The sequence below is a fragment of the Ovis aries genome, chromosome 9 (assembly GCF_016772045.2).
Source record: "Ovis aries strain OAR_USU_Benz2616 breed Rambouillet chromosome 9, ARS-UI_Ramb_v3.0, whole genome shotgun sequence".
Taxonomy (NCBI): domain Eukaryota; kingdom Metazoa; phylum Chordata; class Mammalia; order Artiodactyla; family Bovidae; genus Ovis; species Ovis aries.
Window position 1 is genome coordinate 49,419,354 of NC_056062.1, and position 15,742 is coordinate 49,435,095.

The 15,742-nt window shown below is 47.3% G+C and overlaps 1 protein-coding gene across 1 annotated transcript in view; it reads right to left on the reverse strand.

The window, feature by feature from the left end:
- The window catches only part of SBSPON (somatomedin B and thrombospondin type 1 domain containing), a 37,678-nt gene extending 23,474 nt beyond the window's left edge, over positions 1-14,204 (reverse strand). The window contains exons 1-2 of the mRNA XM_027973043.3: positions 13,957-14,204; positions 1,731-1,925 (exon numbers count right to left, since the gene is read on the reverse strand). Of these exons, the coding sequence (XP_027828844.1) occupies positions 1,731-1,925; positions 13,957-14,170 (409 nt within the window). The 5' untranslated portion in view covers positions 14,171-14,204. The remainder of the gene's footprint in view (positions 1-1,730; positions 1,926-13,956) is intronic.
- Positions 14,205-15,742: the final 1,538 nt, after the last annotated feature.

Sequence of the window (15,742 nt, forward strand, 5' to 3'; positions counted from 1 at the left end):
TGCAACCTTTGATCATTCTCTCTCACACGACCTGTAAGGTCATTGTGTGCTACTGCCTCTTGCAGTCATGAGTTTTTCCTAGACCAGTCCCCAGATCCTCAACCCCCCTACACCTGAGTGTCTGGCTCACCATGCTGTTCCCTCTACCTGGATGGTTCTGCATTTTTCAGCCTCATCATATCCTCAGGGAAGTCCCTCCCCTCCTAGCCTCTGTGGATCCCCTTCTCCACCAAGGAATCTATTTACAACACATATGGGACCTCCTTGTTGGCTCAGATGGTATTTACAACACACACTCACAACTCACTACACCTCTCCCTTGCTCCATACATGATATCCTATGCTTGCAGTGCTTAGTCACTCAGTTGCATCCGAAGATTTGTGACTGTAGCCTGCCAGGCTCCTCTGTCCATGGGATTCTCCAAGCAAGAATACTGGAGTGGGTTGCCATTTTCCTCCTCCAGGGTTGCTTACTGATCCAGGGATCAAACCCGCATGTCCTGTGTCTCCTGCATTACAGGCAGATTCTTTACCCACTGACCCAATAGACAAGCCCTTGTTCCATACCCCGTTGGATTTACCATTGAATTACCATTGCAGTGGTAATTCTCTGGGACTAGTTTCCTAGGATGATCTGCTTATCATCCTCCCCTCCCGCTAGCCTGTGATCTACCTGACAGCAGATTCCACAGCAACTTTTCTCCCCACTGTAATTGGCACCCAGTGCCTGGCATCCAGGAGATGCTCAATAAACACATGTGTGTGGAAAGAACAAAGGAGCAAAGCAACTCAGGGAGGATCACGTTGACATGGAATTTTCCAGGTTCGTATGAAAAAAACATGATCTCTGCTACCCTGAGAAGTCAGTGTTTTGCTCTATCAGATTCAACCCCTATCAACACACCAGTTTTGGCCTGTTTGTTTCTTTGTGAGTTTCCTATGGCTCCCGACTCATGAAGGAGCTGACTCTGGGTCTCCTGGGCCAGCCCACAACTGAAACAATCTTCCCAAATCAAAAATCTCATCACATCAGCCCCAATCCAGTTGGTCTGGGAGGAGAAACAGGTTTTTTAAGAGAATCATTTTATCATGCTTTAGGAATTTGTTGAGCTTCCCAGGTGGCTCAGTGGTAAAGAATCCGAGGGCAATGCAAGAGACACAAGTTCCATCCCTGGCTGGGAAGAGATCCCCTGGAGGAGGGCATGGCAACCCACTCCAGTATTCTTGCCTGGAGAACCCCATGGACAGGGGAGCCTGAAGGGCTACAGTCCATGTGGTCACAAAGAGTCAGATGCAACTGAGCAACTAAACAACAACAGGAATTTCTAATTTTTCTATTATTTTCACAGGTATGCGAGTGTCCCGATTAAACAGGGATGGCGGTGAAAGCTGAAATCCAGTTATCCTTACTGAACGCATCTTATCCTGTGTGAAATAGCCTCATCCTACCTTAAGTCCTTTGTGGTCAGCTTGACAAAGTTTGCTGAACACCACAGTGCAAGCCCGTTACAGCTGGCGCCTGCAGCGCGGGAGGGGCCCGCCTACAAACTATAAATGGGAAGGGCTGGGTCGGGTGTTGGGGAGGGCTTTAATGCATCTGATGATAAAGACATTATCTAACACTTCCTGAGCTTCCTATCTCCTCTGAGCAGCCTGGCCCACCCCGCTCCCTGCAGTGCCTGAATTGGATGCTCACCACCCAGGGACAGCAATTAAGGAAAGCGCAGTACCGAAGGCGTGCCCGCAGTCCTGGCCCTGCGGTGTCGCGTACTCCAGGCAGCCGGCTCTCTCCTCCAGGGCCGGGCAGGGCTCGCCGCCGTTCTGAGGCTCCTGCTGCACAGCGCGCCTCCGCACGCGCGCCATGGGCCGACACTGGCCAGCACAACCGCTCCAGGGGCTCCACTCCCCAACGATGCACGGGCGAGCTGAAAAACAGCACGACGGGGACGCACACCTGAGCACAGCCGCCTGCCAGGCCGTTCCCACCAAGACATACAGTCAAGTTCAGGCTGTTCAGTCTTGCCGGGCGCACAACGTTGACACTGACGCCACCCGCCCTGATGGTGAACTGATAAACGGGTATCCCTTAAAGGCGGGCAGATGTTCCCAGATCATGAAGGTGGGTCTGAGCCAGGACCCACCCGAGTAAGAGCCTGATGCCTTTGGGGTACTTCCTCTTACAGTCCAGTGTTAGATCAGCTCTTTGCCCTTGTTTTCCTTTGATTGTAACTTTATCCTCCTCTCTCCAGAATATTTTTAGGGCAACAGTAATACACACTCATTGTTGGAGGACAGGGAAGTCTGGTGCACTGCAGTCCACGGGGTCGCAAAAAGTTGGACACAACGTAGCGACTAAACAACAGCAGTCACGCACATTCACTGTAGAAAACATAAAGGAAATAAATTCTAAACAGAAAAGGTGGGACTTCCCTGGTGGGCTGGTGGTTAAGAATCTGTCTGTCAATGGAGGGGCCACAGGTTCCATCCCTGGTCTGGGAAAATCCCACATACTGCAGAGCAGCTAAGCCCTAGCTGGCAACTGCTGAAGCCTAGTGGCCCTAGAACCCTGCTCAGTAACAAAAGAAGCCATCAGAACGAGAAGACCCGGCACCAGAGATAGCCCCTGCTCCCTGAGACTAGAAAAGGCCAATGTGCAGCAACAAAGACCCAGTGAAGCCAGAGAAAAAACAACAGGTGTTTCTCCCACCAATCACTTCTCCCACCATCCCATCACTTACCCAGCTCAATTCTTATCAGAAAATGTGCCTCCTTAAGACATGGCATAGGGAGGCACACCAATGACCCCTATCTAGTAGGTTTCTCCTGGTGCTCTATTCTCACCTTCCGTGGCTCGGGGACTCACACACTGTATGAGGTGACGTTTACAGATCAGGAACCAGGGTCCGCAGAGGGTAAGAATACCCATGGTCAGGCATGGGGACAGAGTCAGGGGATGAATTTGGTTCTCAATTCTCTGCCCGTGACTGTAAAAATCAATGTGGTTGCATATTTAACTTTTTCATTTAAAATCCTAATGAGTCTTTTAAAAGGACTGTACTGAGTTTTCAAATTGAATTACTTGAAGACTTGAAATTGGATATAAGAAAAGAGAAAAACAAAGAAACAGAAGATGTACCCTGAACTGGATGCCAAAATTCCTTTCCCACAAAATGTGACCCACTTTTCCCAATCACCCTCATACGTTCAAGTTTTCAAAGTCTTCACCAAGAAAACACCCAAACTTCTTTGAAATCGGATGGGACTTCTGACAATTTGTACTTGAAAACGCATTTTGCCTCTCAGCACACTCTAGTTTAGGGTTCCTGGTGTCTGGAAGCTACATCATTCGGTAGCACTGCCCATGACATAAAAAGGGTAACATACAACATAAAGTTCGGTCAGTAACTAAAGAGTGTTAAACTGCTCTAAAACTGCTTTTATTAATCATCTAAAAACCTATAGGTAGGACTTCCCTGGTGGCCCAGTGGTTAAGACTCTGTGCTTCCGCTGCAGGGGCTCCGGATTTGATCAGGGAACTAAGATCATATATGCCTTGCAATGTGGCAAAGAAATAAATAAAATCCTGTGAACCTAAAAACAAAACAAACAAAAACCTTATAGGTATCACATGTCAACAACCTTAGGAAGCAAGAATGAGCCACACCAGAGTTCATTTCCAATATCTGCCAGGCACACATCCTTTGGAAAATCGATAACAGGTCACTTCCTGCTCATTATCTCTTGTTAACCTTCCCTGTTTATTTTCACAGCCCTGTGATTCAATTGGCCCATAGAACCAGAAGGCATTTAAGGAGATTTCAGGTTGGGAGCTGGTTGAGAAGGACACCTCCTGTCCTTAATTCCCTTAATAACTCTTTTTCTTCCCCAAATCTCTTCATCCCTGAGTTTAGTTAGTCCTATGCTTGAACTACACTTAGTAATACACTTTAAAAATATACACTTGTTTCAAAAATTAAACAATTGGAGGCACTATAAAATACAATTTTGCCATGGCTTTAACCCAAAACTTAGTTGTATGGCCTTGGTTATATCCTATCCATCACCGACTCAATGGACATGAGTTTGAGCAAAGGTCTGGGAGATGGCGAAAGACAGGGAAGCCTGGTGTGCTGCAGTCCATGGGGTCGCAGAGTTGGACACTTGTGTGACTGAACGACAATACGTTATCCATAGGGTAACAGTTGACATGGGAGGATGAATTTAGTCTCCCAGTATTTCTTCAACATTTATATCTTATCTCATAAATCTTTATTTTATTTGCTTTGAATCATAGGTAAAGTCCTCAAACCACAGAGTCATTGAATCAATTGTTGTTCCTATTGGTTAATAGTTGTCCTTGGCAAAATGCTATGCCCTGTCTTCCTAATCTATGACTTTGTATGTGTGTGCTAAGTGGCTTCCGTCATGTCCAACTCTTTGTGACCCTACCGCCAGGATCCTCTGTCCAAGGGATTCTCCAGGCAGGAATATTGGAGTGGGTTGCCATGCCCTCTTCCAGGGCATGTTCCCAACCCAGGCATTGGACCCACGTTTCTTAAGTCTCTTGCATTGGCAGGCAGAGTTCTTTGCCACTAGCACTACCTGAGAAGCCCAATCTATGATTTTAACAGCCTCATAAAGAGAATCAGAAAGTTCTGGGCCCCAAACAAGAACATCTTGGGGTCTTCATTGTCAGACAAGTGAAAAAAGTTCATGTAGAGTTTCACCAGTAGACAGGTGTTCCACAAAATATTTTGAGTTCGAAGATGAGTCTGAAGTATTTATTCCTGTTCTGCACAAAAGATTCTCATCTTGATTAACTTGTGAACTTGTGATTCTTTGGATTGCAATTTGTCACAGATCACAAGCAATCTTTGGTCACGGAGGTTGGGAGAACAGAAACTTCTGACAGATTTATTACCACAAGTCATATATCTCAGCTGCTTGACACAGATTTCCTTTTGAACTCTTCTGTTAGTGTTCTTGTTCCCTTCCCACTAAAGCCCACCTAACTCACATCTGTATACAGCATAACAAAACAGTCTTATTTCCCTGGCTGTCACTGGGGGCTGGCAGACTCTCACCTAGCTAGCAGAAAGAGCTCCTGACTCCAAGCTCACTGCAGCTTCCCCGGGTCTTTGTTTGAATTTAATGGAACCATCCTACCCTTTTTAGAGGAAAGAAGCCTAGATTTAATGGGTGCCTAGAGGCACTGCAAGCCTTTTTTATTTTCCTCTGTTTCAACTCCACATAACATTCAGGTTGAGTCTCCCCAGAAGCGGACCCTGAAACATGGATCTGACTGAGAGCAATTTATTTGGGAGGTGATCCCAGGAAGTATAAGGGACTGGGAAACAGAGACAGAATCAGACATGGAAGAGAACAGAGGTAGGAAGTGGATGTCTAAGCTTCTACTTTGGGTGCAGTGAATGCCTCTGGCTCTGGGGTCACTGGGGAGTGGCAAGTAGACAGATCCGGAATGCAAGGAACCGTCAAGCCTTTCCCCCTACATAGTCCAGCTCGTGTCCCTTCCTCTGGAGCCGTCTGGTTATCAGACGTCCCCACCATAGCCACAGGGAGAACAGCCAAAAGCAAAAAAAGTAAGTTAAACAGTTCAGTAATGAATCTTCACACGAGAGTAGGGGATATTTCCCCATGTTCTAGGGGGAATAGCCAGTCATATGGAAGTAAAATTGGGATTCCTGGGTGGCTCAGTGGTAAAGAATCTGCCTGCCAATGCAGGTGACTCAAGAGATGCGGGTTTGATCCCTGGATCAGAAAGATTCCCTGGAGAAGGAAATGGGAACTGACTCCAGTGTTCTTGCCTGGAAAATCCCATGGACAAAAGAGCCAGGCGGGCTACAGTCCAGGGGTTCTCAAAGAGTCGGACAACACTTGGTGACTAAACGCAAGTGGGATCCAAGTAAAATTACTTTAAAAGATGTACCACTATTCTCCATCTCAATGGCTTTTAAAACTCCTTCCAAGGTTTTGCCATTGAATTTGGAATAGAATTCAAATTCCCTGAGTGGCCCACCAAGTCCTAGGTGACCTGCCTGTGCCTGCCTGTCACTTCCACTGGGAGCCAGCCCCCACTCCCCACCACCTCTTTCCAAGCTCTGCTCACAGTGGCCCCTTTGCCCCTGGCCACTCCCACTCATGCTTTTTCAGGACCTTTGGCTGTGTGTTCCCTCTGCTGGAATGTTCCTCCCACACTGGGCATGGCTGGGTTTGGCTCATCTTTGAGGTCCCAGCTGAACTATTTCCTTTCCAGGGAGACCTTTCCTGACCGGCTTATCACACACACACATACACACCCCACAAAATTATTTCCTCTCAGACCTCAGTGATTCCTGCCTTCTAGCATCTCCATAATTCAGAATACCAACCAAATGAAGTCGCTCAGTTGTGTCCAACTCTTTGCAACCTCATAGACTGTAGCTTGCCAGGCTCCTCAGTCCATGGGACTTTTCCAGGCAAGAATACTGGAGTAGGTTGCCATTCTCTTCTCTTCTCTCTTCTCTTCTGGGGATCTTCCTGACCCAGGGATTGAACCTGGGTCTCCCACGTTACAGGCAGACTCTACTTTCTGAGCCACCAGGGAAGCTCACAATTCAGAATACATATGTATTTATTTTGCTTATTGTTCATTTTGTATTTCATCCCTAGCACTTGGCAGATGGCAGGTGCTCCATAAATTGCTGGATGGATGAATGAAATGGCATTAGACCAGGTCCTCCTCCTTCCTAAATTAAATTCTACATTGAAACAGACTCTGGCCTGCTCACATCATACGTATTCAGTTGGGTTAAAAGTTCGTTTGAGTTTTTCTGTAATGAACTTTTTGCCCAACCCAATAAGAAGGCAAAGGACTGACGGAGGCTCCAGGGTGTGAAGGAAAGCCGGTAGAACAAAGTCAAAACTCCCAGAGCCAAACACAGAAGAAATTCCTAACCTGAGCCAGAGTTGCCTGGGATCTCCTGGCAATGGTGGCCCCAAAGAGTGCCCCCTGGAAGGAGCACTTCTCTGCTCCTTAAGGTTACGTAGAGTCCAGTTTCTCCCAGCAACCACAGTCCATCAAGTCCTTCTTAATCCATTTATATCTCCTGGCATTACCACATCTTGAAAGTGACAAGCTCTCTCAGCATTAATATCTGTGGAGTGAGGTGGTACTTCCTTTTATTTGAGCCTGATTTCCCTCACTCGAGAATTTCAGAACATGGTGGGAAAACCCCTGTGTGTATCTTGTCTGATCCACTCGTGGACTTACTGTTCCAGTAGACCCTTGCCCTGCAGCTTTTGGGCCGATCTTTCTATAGACACTTTCCCTCTCAGATTTCCCACTCAACTTTCCCCAGGCCCATTCCCAGTCCAGAGAGAGGTGGAAACCAAAATTACACACACTATTTTCAACTGTAGGTATCAAGTGTTAGTCACTCAGCCATGTCCAACTCTTTGCGACCCCATGGATTGTAGCCTGCCAGGCTCCTCTGTCCATAGGTTTCTCCAGGCAAGAATACTGGAGTGGGCTGCCATTCCCTTCTGCAGGGGATCTTCCCCACCCAGCAATTGAACACAGGTCTGCTGCGCTGCAGACAGATTCTTTACCATCTGAGCCACCAGGGAAGTCCTGTAGGTATCAAAGGGTAATCTAAAAATTTTTTTCTAATGCTTTTCTTTGATGATGCCAAATACACACACACACACACACACACACACACACACACACACACACACACAGCAGCAGCAGCAGCAGCAGCAAACTCAGCTGAAAGGCAAGCTCCTTCATTTCGTGAATACAGTCTGGATTATTTCTTCTTAATGTAAGGCCTGGTTATCTTCCTATAGCCTCTCCTTGGTTAATCAGACACTCAAACTTTCCTCTCTGTAATCTGGCCCTGCCTGCCTGGCTCTTTGCCACCTAAAAGGTGAAGGCCACCCACGATCAAGCACTTTCTCCCTTACTTTGTTAAGTTCCAATCAGTTCTTAGCCCTAACCATTTCTAAGGAAATATTCTTTTTGCACTTTATGTACAGCAGCAGCATTGATGCTTGGCTTCTGTTTCTCGACAGTCTATGGAAGGAAATTCCCTGGTGGTTGTGGTTAGGACTCCACACTCTCACTGCCGAGGATCTGGGTTTGATCCCTGGATGGAGAACTAAAATCCCACAAGCTGCACAGCACAGCAAAAAACTGGAAAAAAAAAAAAAAGTCTATAGAAGAAAAAATAAAACAGTCCCTTACACACACACACACACACACACACACACACACACACACACTCCTCAGGGTGAAACAATTTTATTTATTTTTTTAAGGATCTTTTTCTTTTATGTGGACCACTTCTAAAGTCTTTATTGAATTTGTTACAATAGTACTTCCGTTTCATGTTTCAGTTTTTTGGCTGCAAAGCATGTGGGAATCTTAGCTACCTGACTAGGGACTGAACCCACACCCCCTGCATTGGAAGAGGAAGTCTTAACCACTGACTGCTAGGGAAGCCCCTGGGTGACACAATTTTAAATTTACGTCATCTGCCTTTTTCTCTCTCCTTATGCATACGTGCCCCTTTCCCAGGAAACTTGTCACAACTTCTCTGAAAGTCAAACAAGACCATAAAAATTGCCCAAGTGCCTATGGAGCTCCTCAAAAAGCATAAATAAAATGATCAAGTATTTGTTTCCTCTTGCAGAAACCATGTTATTGGTCCCTGATAGGTTTTTTTTTTCTTTTGAGATATTAACTGGACAAGTTTATGTAATGCTAGCAGGACAGTGAAATGAACTGTCATCTTAGAAAAACAGGATTGTAGATACCGTGCAAACCTAGGATGGGGGGGAAGGGGATAAAAATAAAAAAGATAATGATACTTTTCTAGGTAGTAAGTTTCTAAGGTGAGTTCTTTTCTCCTTTTGTGTATTCCCACACTTTCTGCAACAAAAATATATTTTGTGATAAGGAAAGAAACTATCATTTTTAAAAAGGACCTGTGGATATGCCTCAGAGGCACTGAGTGGTCCCATTTTTTTTGGACAACTGTTTGTTAGCAACACTGCAATAGCTCTTGAGTGTGTGCACGTTCAGTTGCTTCAGTCGTGTCTGACTCTTTGTGACCCTGTGGAGTGTAACCTGCCAGGCTCTTCTGTCCATGGGATTCTCCAGGCAAGAATACTGGAGTGGGTTGCCATGCTCTACTCTAGGGGATCGTCCCTACCCAGGGATTGAACCTGCTGTCTCTTGTGTCTCCTGCATTGGCAGTCAAGTTCTTTACCTCTAGTGCCACCTGGGAAGCCTTGCAACAACTCTTCGGGGATTGCACAGAGGAGCAGGACACATTTTCTTGCCCTCAAGTGGCACACAGTTATGGAGAAAAAAAAGACTCATTCTACCAGTATTTATATGGTGCCTGCTCTGCCAAGTCCACAGCTTCTCATAAAGCCTCATTTCCCTGGGGCAGTGAAAACCTAACGTTTAAACCTGTGGGCTCTGGATCCAGAACTCCTGGGTTCAAATCTCACTTCATCTCACTTTTTAGCTGTGTGACTTTGGACAAACTGCTTGACCTTTCTGCGCTTGTTTAGCTCATTCGTAGAATGAGGTCAAAATGGAGAATCCCTTGGTGGGTTGGTTGTGAGACCTAAGTAAATTGAGAGCTGTGAGGCTCCTTAGAGAGGAGGGCCTGGCACAGAGTAAGTGCTGGGTAAGCATGGATGACTTTCCCCTCCTGGACTGCACACCCAGGGCTGCAGCCAAATCATGTCAAATTCTGGCGCCAGTCCCTGCTCGTTATTTCCGCAGGGACAAAGGCAGGGGAAGCCGCACACTGTCTCTCAGGCCATGACGGCTCCAGTGAAGTCTTGACTTTCTAAATCATCATGGACTGTGCCATCCTTTTTAGGGGGTGAGTTTGGGAGCCTGTATTTTCCAGCATGGTGTCCCTGCTCCCTCCAGTTAAGATGTCAGCAGATTTCGGCCACTTGATTTCCTAGTGCTGTGTGCTAAGCCATTTTAGTTGTATCTGACTCTCTGTGACCCCACAGACTGTAGCCCGCTAGGTTCCTCTGTCCATGGGATTCTCCAGGCAAGAATACCAGTGGGTTGCCATTTTCTCCTCCAGGGGATCTTCCAGACCCAGGAATTGAACCTGGTCTCTTACGTCTCCTCACATTGGCAGGCAGGTTCTTTACCACTAGCGCCACCTGGGAAGCCCTAGTTGGTTTCCTAGATTCCCCATCAATCTGGCAGAAGAGACTGGCCCATATAGGCTACTCGTTTCTTTGTCCTGCTTCACTTGAGTTTATGATTACTCTTTCTTAAGTTGCTCATCCACGATCTAGTGCAACTTACTGCTTCTAAGGTCTAGAAGGCAGACTCTGTGAACACAGCTGATGAGCTGGAGCCTGGGCGTTAGGAGCCTGATAAGCAAATCTTCCAGGAAGTTCTTTCAGGGCAAGGTAACTTGGATCTGCCCCCTCCTTGGCCTTTTCCCAGATCTGATCAGGCTCAGCCAATGGTGAATTTCCTATCATTTGGGGATGCGGAGTGGTTATGAACATACATTATTGGTGTTGAAACCCATGCCATCATCCTAATGAGATTTTCTGAGATGATTAGTTTCAGAACTTATTTTTTGTTGAAAAGCTTAGTCATTCTGGGTTTGTGATTTTTTTTTTTTTTTTTCCCTTGGTTGTGCTGTGGGGCATGTGGGATCTTAGTCCCCTGCCCAGGGATCAAACCTGCACCTCCTGCATTGGTAACATAGAGGCTTAACCTCTGTGCTGCCAGGGAAATCCTGAAAGTTTAGTCAGTCTTTAGAGTCAACTTATTTTTACTGAATAAAAAGATAACTTTCTATTTAGAAAAAAAATTCCAGTACTTCATCTCTTAGCCACATCAAAAATAATAACAATAATGCATTTATCAAGATGAAAAAATCAGAAGGGCTAGAGGTAAGTTCCATTGACGCAGTTACCTTTTTCATTCCCATGTAATGTCATTTCAGTCAAAACTGCTTCCGGCAGCATTGGCAGATAATGTATCCTTAGGTAAGAAGCAAACAAGATTCTCAGAGGCAGAGCGGTTCTGTGTACACCGAGTCACTGGGAGCTTTGAGCTGCTGCACCTTGATTTATCCAAGAGTAAATCATAGCATGAGTTGGCACAGACAGATGGGGCTGATGGCAGCTTGAAAGCAGGCAGTCATGGGTTCTGACCTCATTCTGCTCCCCACTATCGTTAACTTTGTGATGGGAAAGCCCTCTGAAAGCCCCAGCTCCTACAGCTGGGAAACACCAATACAAGCCCACCTCACCTTTTCCCCAAACACATAGCGTGGTTGTGATGCTGGTCCAGGGCTGAGGAGACCAAGCATCTCAGCTCCGTCTTGCCCCTCACTCTCCCTCAGCTCTGAGGCCTGAGAAGACTCAGGCTCACAGAGTGGCTGCCTTCCAACTGTCTCTATTTTCTTTCTTCTTTTAAAAAAATAGCTTTATTTATTTGGCCGTGTCAGGTTGTATTTGCGGCATTCTCCGAGATCTAGTTCCCGAACTAGGAATGAAACCCAGGCCCCCAGCACTGGGAGGGAGGAGTCTTAGCCAGTGGACCACCAGGGAAGTCCCTGGTTGTCTCTATTTTCTTGTTGCCTTGTCCCCAAAACTCCAGATGCAGAGAATCTATCACGGAGGAGCCTTTCCCATCCCAAGTCTGTTTCTGCCTAGGCTTGGGAGAGCCTCTGCTAACTCCCTTAGGAAGGGCATTTAAGGTTCCTGAAAATACTCCTTTAAAAATCCTATCAGGCCCCATTCCCTTTTCTGGTTTGGGTTTCTTTGTCCACGGCCCCAGCCCTCCCTAAGCACAAAGAGCCCAGGATTTTTTTCTGAGTTCTCTGGGAGATGATAAAGTCTTCTCTCTTCTGCTATCACCTTCTCCCCAAATCCTCACTTTGAAAAGACAGGCCTTTGTTTTAGCATTTCTACTTCCTGGACTAAAAAGGAGGGATTTATTTTTGACCAAATAGAGACTTGGAGGATTCTGGAATTCCTCACAGCATTGTTAGGGCTCATGAAAAGGCCAGTTCTCCTCCTGACACTCACCTATCTAGCTGTGTTCACTGTCTGTCCTGTTCACCAGGTGACTGTCAGGGCCTGGCCTACCACTGGCACAAAAGGCTGCTGCCCACGGGTAACACTGAACAGCCAGGGAGGCTTTCCTCCTAGAACTCCCATTCCCCTTCTAGAGGCTTCTCGCTCATTCTCTGTGACTAGGCTTGCCCATCACTTTCTCTGAGGAGCCGTCCTTGAATTCCTCTGGTCTCCTGAGCTTTTCCTCTCTGGCCTCCCTGATCCACTCTTTTGCCACTGAGCATGTGGCAGACGGTTTTGTATGTTTCCCTGCTGGACTCTAAACTTTCAGGAGGACAGAAACTGTGTCTTCATGGTTTCTGTATCACTGTGCTTACCACAGACTGGGTCCCATTATCTGAACTGCAGGAATTCTGTATTTCCCTTTAAAATGTAGGTAGAATGCTCAAGAGAGAAAAAAAGTTTTGGAGAGAGAGACTGCCATAGTGGGCAAGCTTCGCTTGAGTGATCCAGGAAACCGAGACAAACAGGAGTTTGGGAGGGATGCTGTGAGGAGCAGGGGCACCTGGCCAGAGGCTACTGCATTTCCTAAGTAATTGACTCTTCACCTTACTTGGGTAGTAAAGTGCCCTGGCTTTGGTGCAGAAGCAGGAAAGCAGCTTATCCAAAACAAAAAAAAGTCAATATTCTCAGATGTATCATTAGCTTTCAATTGAGATTAAAAAAAAAAATCTTCATGTTTTTTCAACTGCGTTCTTGCAGCAGCAGGCCTGGGTGACCATCCTGGCATGGGCCCTTGGCCTCTCCCTGCCTAAAAAGAGGCAGAAATGGTGCCACTCTCTACCAGGCATCCGGGTACCTGGGGAATAGCAGCCCTGCAGGTTCCTTTTCCAGGAACATGCTGAGGATCCCACAACACCAGGATCCTTGAGGTCAAGCCCTAATGCATGTGTGGCTTTGGGGGTATTGTGATTACCAGGGAGCAGGGCTACTTTTCTTTCCAGACCTGGCTTCTTCTCAAGTATGCCTTGTTCTCCAGGACTATTCTCACCACGTCTTCCTTTACCTTTTAATTAAGTTGGCATTTATCACGTCTATACCAGGAGCCTAAACTGTGTGAGGTTTAAAGATCAAAAAGACTGAACCTAAAGGAAAACCAGCAAGAATGAAACATACTAGGAACCCTGAGATAAAACCCTTACTCATGTTATATGGATACAACTGAATTTAAAGAATATATGAAACACCTCGTAGGAGGAAGGGGCTGTGCAACAGGCAGGAGTGCAGGTGAGGACAACTGTGGTCCTCCAGGAACTCCTCCTCCAGAAGAAAGCACCTTCCCAGAGCCAGGTCTTGGTGCCACGTTCCTCCCCTCACCCCTCTTGATTGAAAGCTAAGGGGTAACAGAAAGCACCCCTGTGGAACCTGGCCTGGGGCCTTCCCCTGGCACCTGTCAGCACCATGTCTCCAGGTAGGAGGTGGCCGGACCAGGCCCAGAGCTCCCAAGTGGAGGGCTTCAGTAGGCAGAGATGGCCTGTGCCCTTCCGGAACAAGAGCTCTAGTCCCTATGGCCAGGCCCTGGTGGGAAGGGGTGCTTTGGAACTGTATGTCCAGAAGATTGGAGATCCCTGGATGCAGGGGGCAGGGGGGACCCTAGGATGGAGAGTCTGGGGAGCTCCTAGAGAGAAGGGGCTGAGAACCCTAGGACAAAGAGAGCTGGGTGGACCTGGATGCAAGGGGCTGGAGGACCCTAGCATAGAGTTGGGTGGACAGCCCAGGAAAGCCTGGCTCCGGGATTGCGGTCCCCGGTGTGGGACCTGCGTCCCTCTGCTGCGGGCGAACTGCCAGCTGCCCACCCTCGAGCCCGCCACCCACCTGGGCACGCCCTGGCATAGTCGAAGCAGCAGTCCCCGGTAACGCGGCAGGCTTGGTCGCAGAAGCACGTCCCGTAGACCCGGTCCTGCCTCCAGCCGCTGGCGAAGCAGGCGGGGTCCCGGCCGGGGCAGCAGCGCCCGGCGTCCGCGCAGCCGGCCAGGGCCCCGGGCCACAGCCGCGCCAGCATGCACAGCGCCATCCACAGTGTCCTCATGACGCGCGCTCTGCACACCTTCGGGGCAAGTGCCGGGGTTCCTCCGAGAGCGCCGGCCCCGCAGCAGCCCGGCCTGGCCCTGCCCCGCGCCGGCCCCCGCCCCTCCCCGGCCCTGGCGGCGCGCCCGTCGGGAGCCGGGCGGGGACCGGCGGGGAGGGCGCCTCCGCCCCGGGTGCCCGCGATCCACGCTCGGGACCCCGGCCCCCTGCCCACGGCGCCCATGGCCCAGCCCGCGGGGACGGCCGGGAGGCAGCGGAAAAGCAGGTGCTCTAGGATCTCAGGGAGCGACCGTGCCCGCCAGCCGCCCCGCCAGGGCGGCCTCATCTCCTGGCTCCAAACTCTGCTTCCTGACGTCTGGGGACAGGTTAGCTAGTCGGCAGCTTGACTCCGAAGCCAGGAGCCATATCGCACTCGATGGGCATGAACCGGGCTCTGTCGCACGGCTCGCCCAGACTTAGCCCAGAAAGTAACGATGTACTTTTCCCAGGACACCCAGTTCCCCTCCACAATCTCCCGAGGCCACTGAATCGAGAGAAAGGACTGAAGAAACGTCCTTTCTTTCTGCAGCATTTTCTAATGGGTTTTTCCTGCCCCAGGAAAACGCCACTTTGTTTCACCGAAGAATCAATCAATGACACATAGACTACCAACAGTGCCTGGCTTTCTGTTAAAGCAGATTTCCCCAAAGAAATTCTGCTTGATGGTATTGTAGAATTAATTTCCGCTTTAATCAAGCGCCATCCTAACTTCGTATAGACATTTTCTTCCACCTTTTTCTCCAAATATATTTTCTGTACTCCTTTTGTTAACCAAAAAGTTCTGGAAGTTTCATTTTCTTTTATGTTTTTAAACATTTAAACTATTCATGGTTTTTGTAAGAAACTGAGACCATAAAGTTGTATCTGAGAAATCTAATTAATTTCAGAATAATTTTTTCCTTTCTCATACGAAGACTTATCAAAGAATTCCCATTACTCTTCAGAGACTAGAAAAGTAACAAAAGGGAAAAAAAAAACTTGGCTGCGAAAATAAACAATACAATAATCACACATAAAAAATTAAGCAAAAAAGCTGTGACATGAAAAAGATTGAATCTTTTATAAGAATTGTATCTTATAAACTGAAATCACAGATGAAGTTTGACAAGGGTACAAAGCAATTTTTCCCCACTGTCCAAAGAAAACACACTCTAAAATAAAAAAGAAATCTTTTCTTTGTGATTATTTATACTAGTAAATCTCAGGCTTGGAAATAATCTTATTTTCCTCTTTAGGTAAGTCTCTCTTTTTGCAATTTAATTTAAAAAGATTTACTTTTTAATATTTTTAGTTCTTGGTAGTTGATATTAAATAACTTTGTCAGCAAATTATACCCTTTGCTTTTACCTGTGTGTGTACGTTTTATTAGCATCTTCATACTAACTCATTCATGTAATTTATCTCCCACGTCTTCCCTAAGGCTGTCTGCTTCATGGAATGCCTTTAGCTAGAGACTTGTTCTGTAATGTCTTAAGAATCTGGACTTGTTCCAGGAAAACATAAATGCTCCACTGACAAGTTCATTTTCAGATAC